Source organism: Cariama cristata, unplaced genomic scaffold (assembly GCF_000690535.1).
Source record: "Cariama cristata isolate BGI_N322 unplaced genomic scaffold, ASM69053v1 scaffold15741, whole genome shotgun sequence".
Taxonomy (NCBI): domain Eukaryota; kingdom Metazoa; phylum Chordata; class Aves; order Cariamiformes; family Cariamidae; genus Cariama; species Cariama cristata.
Window position 1 is genome coordinate 9318 of NW_009601155.1, and position 10851 is coordinate 20168.

The 10851-nt window shown below is 36.4% G+C and overlaps 1 protein-coding gene across 1 annotated transcript in view; it reads left to right on the forward strand.

Annotated features, from left to right (window-relative positions):
- Positions 1 to 1193: 1193 nt before the first annotated feature.
- EXOC2 (exocyst complex component 2) overlaps positions 1194 to 10851 on the forward strand; it is a gene marked incomplete at its 5' end in the record, with an annotated part of 64410 nt that continues 54752 nt past the window's right edge. The window contains 4 exon segments of the mRNA XM_009710356.1: positions 1194 to 1319; positions 5020 to 5144; positions 9159 to 9227; positions 9477 to 9634. Coding sequence (XP_009708658.1) covers positions 1194 to 1319; positions 5020 to 5144; positions 9159 to 9227; positions 9477 to 9634 — 478 coding nt within the window.

Genomic DNA, 10851 nt, shown 5'->3' on the forward strand with positions numbered 1-10851 from the left:
GTCAATGTAGGTATTGATGGGAAAGATCAAGCAAGATAAACTCAAATGCTGAGATTCTCACTACAAAATTCAACATGAGTTACCAGGAGACACTTCATCTCGATCTGAGAAAGAATTTTTTTTGCTGTGAGAGCAATCATTCACTGAAGTAACCTCCCCAGGGATGTGGTAGAGTCCCCATTGCTGGAGGCTTTCAAGACACAACCGGACAAGGTGCTAGATAGTCTCATCTAGACTCCCTTTCTCACAGAAGGCTGGACCAGATGATCTTTGGAGGTCCCTTCCAACCTGGGCTGTCTATAATTCTATGAATTGTGATTCATTTATGTTTAGCTCTTACAGCTCAGTTGGCCAATCCAGAAATAATTTTTGATGGTTACTTTCAGAAGTGTATCTGTAAGATGAAATGCATAAAGCATTAAGAAATATTGGCAGTGTTATAGTACATCAAAAAATCGTCACTGTCTGCTCATTATTCTATGGTTGATTTCAAAAATGTACATTAGACTCCAAGCATCCACCTCCATCAGATTAGATCATTGCTTAGGACTTGCTAATAGCGACCTACGTATGGACAGGCATCCAAAGAGAAAAATAATTATTTGACCCACTGGGAAATATTTTGCATGTTTGTAGATATGTATAACTACGGGATGTTTTACAGACATTCACAAGCATATAATGCCATTAGTTCATCTGCTTCATGATGAATGGATTCTTTCTACCTGAACTCTGTAGAGGTCAAACAGCTAAGAAGTAGTTGAAGACTGTGCCCTTAACTGCTTCAGCTGGAAGCACAAGAAACTTTTGCTGTTGAAAAGTATGTTTAGACATACACCAGAAAAAAAATGTGTGCCATGTCACTAATGACATAAATATATATTTATCCATGGCTTTCAAACAACTAACTGTAGGATATTATTTAAAGTAAAAACAGAAACAGACCAAAGAATGAAATTTCCTACGTGGTACTCATGGTTTTGGCTTTGCTACAGAAGTCAATAGTGGTGTTATTGAATAGCATTGATGTGGATGAACAAACAGTCTAAATAAGCAAGATTAAGAATGTTTTTTGCTAGGTAACTTTTGTCTTGTATCACTTCTGAAGTAAATTAGAAATCCACATGCAACATGCAGTTTCATGTCAATTGATGTGCAAAATCATAACTTTTTTTTCCCCCCCCTATCTCTAGGTAACTCGTTGGTCCACAGCCCCATGTTAGACCTGGACAGCGATGCGCGTCCATCACCAATGGGCCTTCTGAGTCAAACTGCTTCATTGAAAAGGGGAAGCAGCTTTCAGTCTGGTCGTGATGATGGTAGGCATCTGTTTTATTTGGAAAAATAAAGCTGCAGTTCCCTACCTCCAGTTTGTAGTGTAGTCAAAAAAAAAAACACAACACAACAAAAAAACCCAAAACAAAACAAAAAACAACAAAACAAAAAACCACCAAACAGAAACTCACATTCTGTGTGTTTGTTTTGGTTTGTTACCAAATAAAATTCTTTCTTCTTGTGCATTATTATTGCTTACTAAAGGGCTCCTCTGTGTTTTTTGCAAGCAAAGAGCAGTTCGTAGCTGAAATTTGCTGCTTAAAAATGTGGTCAAGGTAATAAGAGTCTTTTTTTTTCTACAAAACCAGAATTTTTTTTTGGGGGGGGCGGGGAACATAAACATCTACTGCCTACCACCTTTTGCTGTTGTTATGTGGCTCTCCTTGCATTTGTTGTTTCTGTGACCTCACATATCTGGTCCTTGTTCTCTAATTCTGTAAACCCGGAAAGGGAAGAAAAGTGTGTGACTAAACTCGAGCAGTGTGTCTACAACCAGCTGAGCCCTTGTGTGTCTAAAGTGTCTTCAGCACCCTTGTCCAAACAACTTCATCTCAGGAGTATTTCAATGGTGACATCACAGGAGACAGAAAACGTTTTTCACAGGACAGGTCATTTCTTACCAAAGTACTTTTTTGCAGAAAGCGGGTTTTTTATGAAGAACTTTCTGGCTTTGGTCTGCTTTCATGTTACTCTTCTCCCAGTTCTGTGGACTTCTGTGAAAAATCATCTGTAAATATCTGCTTTTTTTTTTTTTTTTTGAGCAAAAAGAGGAATGAAGGGAATCTTTCAAGAGCATAGAATGAAGAATAGTGAGAATTGTACACTCTTGTGCTGCCACAGCGTATCTTCACATGCAAGACAATTAAATTGTGTCACAGTTTGAGGTTGAATATTTGTATTTCAAAATGTAAATTACACGGACTCTTCAAAATATACATGTATACCAAGTAATTATATTACTATATTACTGTTACTGTTGTCCTTTCTCAGCCCAAAGCCTTACATGAAGTTGGTTAACAAATGTCACAGAGCAAAACAGTAAATTGCTGGTTGTTGTTGGATACCATCCACTAACAATACACATGCCATGCTTAATGTAGCAAGCAACATCCAAAATCCAGTTTATTTTTTCCTTGTTTGAATTCTTTTGTGTGTGTCTCTGCTTAAATATTTGCATCTATGGAAGGCAATTCCAATTCCATCGGTTATCTTTGCTTTTAGAGTCTTAGTTACGGATCCATAACCTTTTATAAACTGGAAAAGATAAGTCTTCAGCAAGCGTTGCATATTCTGTAGCCACCAGTTTAAAACCAGATTCGAAGGAAAACTGGAGGATTGGAGTATCATAATAATCCACTGCAAAGACCCTGGAGTTAGAATGAGTTGCCTCTGAGTTGAGTTCATTGGTACTTAGGTGCACATGCCCACTGAATGCTTAGGAACAGTTGAAAGCTCTACCATCCTTGCTCATCTCTGAGTGGAAAACCAAAGCAAACCAAACCAACCACTTATGATACCTGTGCAGGAGCTGCCATTCCAAAAATACCATAATGTGCTCTGTTTTCAGATTGCTTGTGCATCCTTTTGTTTTTTAGGAAATTTGAGGAATGGCATCTCTGGGGTTTTTTTGGTGGTTTGGTGTGGTGTTTTGTTTTTTTTTCCCCAATGTGATTGACAGTGATCATCCATGACATTGTTTGAATTCAAAACTGCAGCATTCAAATAACACTGAGCTCTTGCTTGAGCATGTGTTCATGAGGAAATGTAAACAATAGGTCTAATTTCATCTTTAGAATGTTATAACCTTGGGTTATAACCTTGGGTTGGTGCTGGAGCTTTTGGCAAAGATGAAATGGTTTCTCGAAGGAGCTGAAATCTTTTGCTTAGAACTTGGTGTTTGTTGACGTTTCAGATTGCTATGGTGGTGTTGGCACAGCTTCCTGGCATAGTCACAGCTTATGTTAATAAGAGGAGTTTTTCTGCTACTGGGTCTAGACCAGTTCTCTGACAGTTCTAAACCAAGCTGGCAAAAGTAGTGCTCTGACATCATACCATGTCCACACTATGAGCTTTGCTAGTTAAGCTTTGAAGTTTTCATGCCTGCTAAACAGATGCATCACTATCAGCAGAGTTACACTTCAGTTATGTCAGAGTCTCTCTCCAAATTTTGGACTTCCATTGTGATTTTTTTTTAATTTTAAAATACTAATCCAGAGTCCCTAAACTTTTTGGCCATGAGGAAAAAGAATATTTTGGGAAGTGCAGATGTTTATTTGTCCATTAAAGAAATGGAGTGATGTTTGACCTGCACCTCGACAAATGAATGCTGCTGAAGGCATTCTGTACTTCAAGGAGATCCAAGACTGGCTACCAACACAATAAACTAGTGAGGCTCTGGTGAAGCTTACTAGTTATTTAATGTGCAATTAGGCGAGTTCCTGTTTGGTGCAGGCAATGTTCTCTAGTAGAGTAAAGGCAAAAAGTGCTATTTCACCCCACATTTGTCTGCCTCTCAACAGAGTTATGTAGGATAATGTCATGTTTTTAACTTTATAATTTATAAAAGACCCACACTAATGAACATGGGCCTTTTTAAGCGGTTTGGGTTTGTTTTGTGGCTTTTGGTTGTTTGTTTTGTTTTTCAAAAATCTGTCATTTCTTTTTCCAAGCCTTCTAAAGTGGACTGTAATTCTTGAGGTGAAATATAAGTCTCTCATCAATGTTATACCGATACCCTGTTTTGTTAAAACATCGTAATTGAGAAAGATTCAATGGAGAAACCAGGTGGTTATAGAAAAGTATTTCACAGTTTCCTTTATTTTGTGTGTTAATTAGTGCTTTTCTTCTGCCCGTGTTCAGCTTTCTGTTTACCTCCCCGTCCAACATCCCTTTGCCCCATTTGATAAACAGAAAAGGTATCTGCTGCCAAAATGTAAGCTATTTTCCTGATGTGTTTTAATAACTGGCATACCAGGAGTGTAAGTAGGTTCATCAAGTGAGAAATGCCACAGTGTTCTACGTTATGATCGTGTTCTTCATCCAGGAATCTCATTGTATAATTAATGATACATTTATGGAGTCTTAACAACAATATTGGAATCTCCCCTGTTTTTCAGATAAAAGACTTTACCAAACAAATGAAAGTGAAGATGAGAAGTTGACAACTTGCCCCAGGCCACAGTGGAAGATTTTTTTTTTGAGCTGGAAATAAAGCAAATCTTCCAGTTTCCATTGTTTGCCTTAATCAGTAGCCCATCCTAGCAGCCCATCCTAGCACACCTGTTTCTTGAGCATCATCACCTCATTGTTTGAAACTTCTAATGTCTTAATTGCTTTCATGTTGCCTAACCTTTTATAGTGGTTTGAAGACAGAAAGCAGGCTTAATGGATTGTTAGGTAGATTGCATTAGATACCCCTACAAAGTGGCCTATTCTTTATATACTGTCATAGTGCTAGCACCTTGTAAGTGTATGAGAAGAGAAGAAAAAGCTTTTATGTGTACCAGTTGTGTACACGTATATAGACTGGGATTTAAATTTTTTCACTCCTACCTGAAAGGTTTTATGCATCCTGTTTAGTCACTTGTGTAATATAAAGCAGCAGCAAACTAGTAGTACTTTTTTTTTATTATTAATTCAAAGGTTTTTTAATTTTGCTTTTCCTGTCCCCTGTCCTCCTTTTAGCTTGGCGATACAAAGCTCCTCAGCAAGTTGTATTTGTTGAAAAGTTGACAAAACTTGTTGTAAGTCAGCTGCCCAACTTTTGGAAGCTCTGGATTTCTTATGTGAATGGAAGTTTATTCAGTGAGGTACGGATTCTTCTATATAAATGAATTTTAAGTAACAAAAGTCCGTAATGCTGTTTGAAGTATTGTATTTCACTGGAAGAAATGATGACTTATTTTAATCGGAGAGTTTTATAAAACAGTATGTGCACTCTTACACATTTGAGAGATGCTACCTTGTCTAGTAAGGTGTCTTGCAAAGTAACCTATAGAAGTGAGGTTTTTCTTTTTATTTTTAAAAGAATAAAAACATAGAGTGGAATTACTTAAAATTCTGCCAATTGTACGTCTGCTTGTGTTCCAGATACTGGAGTCAATATCTCTGTAGTTTCACCTCTTACTCATAGTTGGCCAGCTACCCTTCATTGGTGATCTGAAGAAATAGCAAATTGCATGAAGGATAGAGATATGTAAAAGAAAAGTCATACGGAAAAAAATTATTTCCTTTCTTTGGAACAAGAGTACTCATTTTTTGAGCTATAAGTATTTGGAAGTGAGGATAGGTTCAAGACCAGAGATGCAAAATAACCAAGGCCCAGAGTTGTATACAGGCGTACTATAGGGGCTCTAGTCTGCAAGTGCAGTCACCTGCAGTCACCTGTTCTTCTAGTTCTTCTTGCTCAGATGATCTCATTTTTACAAATTATGTAAATATAATCTTGATATAATCCAAGAAGCAGGGAAAAAAAAAGTAGTGATTCATGAAGTGCTGTTTTTATATGCACACTATTAACAGATTTTGAAAGGATACATTTCATAATTCATTTGATATGGGTAGTATACAGCTTACCATCATAATCGTTGCCAGATAAATACAATAGCTTTGGGGTTTGTGTTACTGCTAAAATTTGGTCACAGAATTACACTATGTTTTACAGAGAGTTTGCTTCTGGTTCTCAAGCCATGTTACTTGCTCTCCAGAAGGAGAACTGTAGTGATGGCATATTCCCAAGGAGCAAGTCTGACAAAAACAAACACATGATTAAAGCATAGTGAAAGGCAGCTCTCAGTTCCATCAACAGATAAGGCAGTAGTTCACACCTCCTGCTCCTGCTGACTGCAGTTTGGACTCACTCATTCTGGGTCCTAAAAAACTCTGAAGATGAGTTCTGTAAAGAGATATAGAGATAGTTGGGATAATGCAGAGCAGGTGGAAAATAAGCAAGCTTTTGGATGTGCATGTTACTCAGATCAGCTTCTATATCAAACCTAAAAGTTTGTGTGTCTAAGACTTCTCTGTTTAACTGTTGCTATATCATTTAGTTTGTTGAGATTGTTTTTATCCTGCCATGCTTACAGTGTCCTGCTGTGCTTAAATCCTGAAGTCATCACAGCTACAGTATTCCACTACAAAATTGTCCCTAAAGCAGAACTACAGCCCTAGATATCTACTATTCTTTGTAGCTTTAGAAGAAAATAAAACAAAAAGCTTGGGGAAAGGAAATTTGGAAGCTTATTTTGTCATTTTTCTTTTCTCTGGCTAACTAAACAATTAATTTCTCAAGCAGTAATTCTACTTGTTGCCACTGTCTGAAAATGTTATATTGATTTACATATGGTGATAGTAATAGGTAATATAGCCCTTTATATGTTTGACACAATATACAGAGCGTTATAGCTCCAGTGAAATAGATTCTATTTGTGATCTTCATTTTACATGATAAAATCAAAAGAAGGATATGACATTTACTCATAACGTTCAGTGAAGGAAGTAGAATCAACAGTACTAAGGTTTATTCTTGACTTTCATAAAAATAATTAATTTCACAAGGAAAATGGCAACCTTTGTATTTGACAACAGTACATTGGAAATTAGGCTTTACAAATTCACCTGTTAAGCTATTGTGACTTTTTTTTTCTCAGAGTAGAATGAAAAAGAAAGCAATTTCTAGAGAAACCAAGACTTGAACTGTAAACAAGGTTGAGAAGTTCGACTCATGAAAATGACTGCAAGTGGAAAATGCAGTAATCTTACGTCACATCTGAATAAAACATTATTTCCATGTATTAAAAAAAAAAAAAAAAGAGGAGGAGGAGGTAGTTTTCCTGTTAGTCTTTACAGGACTCTTTACATCTACTCTTCTTCTGTTGGGCCAGATTCTGAGCTTGTGAGAAAATAATCCCCATACGTTTGATTTCTGCTTCTTTGGTCCTTACAGAAGCCCCTCAGGTTCTTGGGGAGAGAGGAGGGATGGTGGCCTCAGTTCCTTTTCTATATTCTGCATGCCGCAATCAACTTAGGATGAGTAGGAGGAGAGGGTGGCATAAACTGGAAGACTTCTTCTAGAGCACCTAAGAATAATTGTCACCATATCACATTCAAGACTCAAGGTTTTTATGGTTTTCTATCAGAAACAATACAGATTTTAATTGTTCATGAAGAAATTTCTTTTACCATGTTACTTGCTATTTATTGTCATTCAGGAAGCAAGGTGATTTTTAAGAACAGTCCTGTGAAAATATTAGAGGGTCCTTTCAGTTAGCTGATTCAAGTCTTAAAGACATTTTAAAAATGTGGAAAGAAAAACCCAACATATGAATTTCAAGATGTATTTTCTCTTGTTCAGTTTGTAGGGTTTTGGGGGTTTTGAGGGGGGGGTTCTTCTTAGTTCTGAAAGGTTAGCTATCTGCCTTAAAATATTGTCAGTTAACGATTTACGTGGTATTTTCAACAGTTTTATAAGTTGAGTTCTTTGAATCACTCTAGGTGAAGTCGCATATGTCAGTAGTAACCGTTGGTCTTACCACAAGATAGTTTTGGTCTGTCTGTGCAGGAAAGGTTTAAGACTGGTCTTCAGCAAAACCACTAAGAAAAAAAAAATATATCAAAGATCTGTAAACTTTTTTGTTGTTCTTTAATCCAGCTGTAAAACAGTGTGAATTTTAAGTTGCTACCTGAGGTTTAAAGGAATACAGTTTATTTTCTTTTTAAGGCATTAGAAGAGAGAAGTGAGTATTACATGCAGCAATAACTTGAGTGTTGTTCTCCTTGTCTGAAACTTTATAATTCAGAGCTTTGAAGTACAAGTTTCACAGTGATGTATTTTCCAAAACTGTTAAGCAGTTTTATTTTTCTCTAAGTTTTGCTCATTTCAAATTATTTATTTTACCTGAAAAATGTGAAATGCTTTAGCTAAAGAGGGAATTTGAAAAATACAGCATTTCAAATTAAAGACTTGGAAGTAAACTGATTCTCTCTGAGAACACTCTTGTCATGTTATTGCACTTCTTGTCCAGTAGATGTTGCTGTACATACATAAAATAGGAGATTATCTGACTATAAAATTCTATATCTGCACTTAACCCAGTATTTGAAATAGCTTTTTTCAGTATAATTTACTCTACTGTGTTCTCAGCAGACTCCACAGAAGGCTAGAACAGGAAGACTGTTAGTCAATGTTTTTTTTTTCAACTGTAACTGTCTTATGCAAAGTGTACTCACGTTCCTCAGTTTTCAAAGAAGTGAACTGTCCATAAAGATGCTGATTATTTTGCAGACTCTCTTTTACAGTTAGTTGAATTACTTAAAGAGCATTGTCAACAAAATGCTGTTCCTAAAAACAAGCAAAAAATTCTCAACCCCCCCCCCCTCACATGTTACAATTCCAAATTGTCCTCACTCCAAGAAGTATCTCCCACTTCACGGCGATGCCCTTCTCTGGGCAACTTCCAAGCTGAGAAAATAGAGTTTCTTCATATAAACTTGATGCACAATTGGACTCTCTGGTTTAGCTCTCACTAACATTGCAGTGAGAAAACTTTGACCTCATGAAGTTCGTATTGCTTGAGCTATTCTTATACTTGTCTCTGTCTTAAATACACATTGTTCCTCAGAATTAAACATTAACATTCTGACTTACACTAAGTGGAGTTTATCAATATATACATATATAGTCTTTGCTTATTGAGATTTCATGAGTTAGTTTTTAGAACTGCATCATAAACTCATTGGTTTTCACTTCTTCACTTTGAAACCCCTTTTTTCAGAATTATTGGTTATGAGATACTTACACTTTTCAATTTTCTCATTTTCGCAAGACTGCTGAAAAATCTGGCCAAATGGAAAGATCGAAGAAAAATGCTAGGCAAAGACAAAATGATTTCAAGGTAAGTTATGGGGGGAAAACTTTGCTTTCTTTCAGTTGTCCTTCATAGCAAGATACTTTAGTGTTACCACCTTGAAAATCGGATTTCTTAAATCATCTGTGTGCCCTTTTACCTCCTTCTCTATACTCAACCATGTAGAGCCACCTGTAAATCAGAAATTCCAATCTGCCATGTATAGCAAGTACATGGCTGCCTAAGCACATTGGTAGAGCTTATTGCTTGATTTTTCTTTCCCTTCTTCTGATACAGAAAATGATTCAGGAAGTGATGCACTCTCTGGTAAAACTTATCCGTGGAGCTTTGCTTCCATTCAGCCTCAGAGAAGGAGAATCAAGACAGTATGGTGGCTGGGAGATGAAATCTGAACTTTCTGGCCAGTGGCTAACACATGTTATCCAGACTGTAAGGTAAATGGATCTGTGGACATACAAAATGATGCTATTCCTGGAATATGTGTGCTTTAAGACAAATTGTTTTGTTTATTGCATTAAATACTCTGAGTCGTGAGAATGTTAACGTTTTCAAATATAGAATTACAAAAAAATTACTTAGGACAGATTTAGGATTCTATGTGCAAGTGTAATTAATAACGTCTCATGATATAGCCTTATTAGGTAATGATATATTCATTTTTTTCATAGCATCTTATGAAAATGTTTGAATAAAGTATGCTGTGCCAGGCAAATAAACACTCCATGAATGAAACAGGATTTGATTCTTTAGGACAGAAAGCAATTACCTGCTTCATTTGTGTAGAAGACACATAACATCTTCCCATCTCTGCCAAAATGGGTGAAAGTAGCATGCTTCTCACTATAGTATCATTTTTAAATCATCATTTACTTTTACAGTTGTTCTATGGAAGCTGATACTCTTGCTTATAATGTCATTCTACTTATAATTATGTTTGTTTATAAATTTAGTAATGTGCACAAATGTCTCATTAATATACAGAATTCACTTCCATTTGTCTATGGAGGATATAAGAATTGTCATTATCTGTTGGAAACTTGAGTAATACCAGGATATGATACTGTACTGCAGAAATCTTCAGTTTTCAAAGTAGGGTAACAAACAAAGCACAGAGATAGACGAAAAGAAAGGGATATAATCATGTATAGATATTCTTATTGTGGATGGAGCTAGCAATGATACATACTTGTTGTCAAGTCTGCTTAACACTTTCTTGAAGTCTGTTGTCAGTTACGTTGTGTGTACTTTAACCATTTTGGAAAAAAATTTCCATGTGAAATTTCTTATTCTGGCTGAATTTTATGGAAAGCTTCCAATTTAAGAAGGAACTGACTTGGCATTTGATGAAAAGATGTAGAGGGGCAAGGGAACACGCTTTGGCACTAGTGTTGCCCTTTTATGAGAAGCAATCCAATTTCACTCAAATTATAAAACTCTAGAATTTAACACTTGCACATCTGTAATACTGGCTTGGAAATGTAACCAACAGATTCTCTCAAGGTTGTTTGTGCTTCAGAGTCCTGCCATCGAAGGTATGATCCAGGCTAAGGTTATAGGATATATGAAGGCTCTTTTTCAGAGAATCTCCTCTTGCTTTCTGGCCACTACCCTGGTAATGAACAACTGAACTGACAGCTGGGGAAATGCTCTT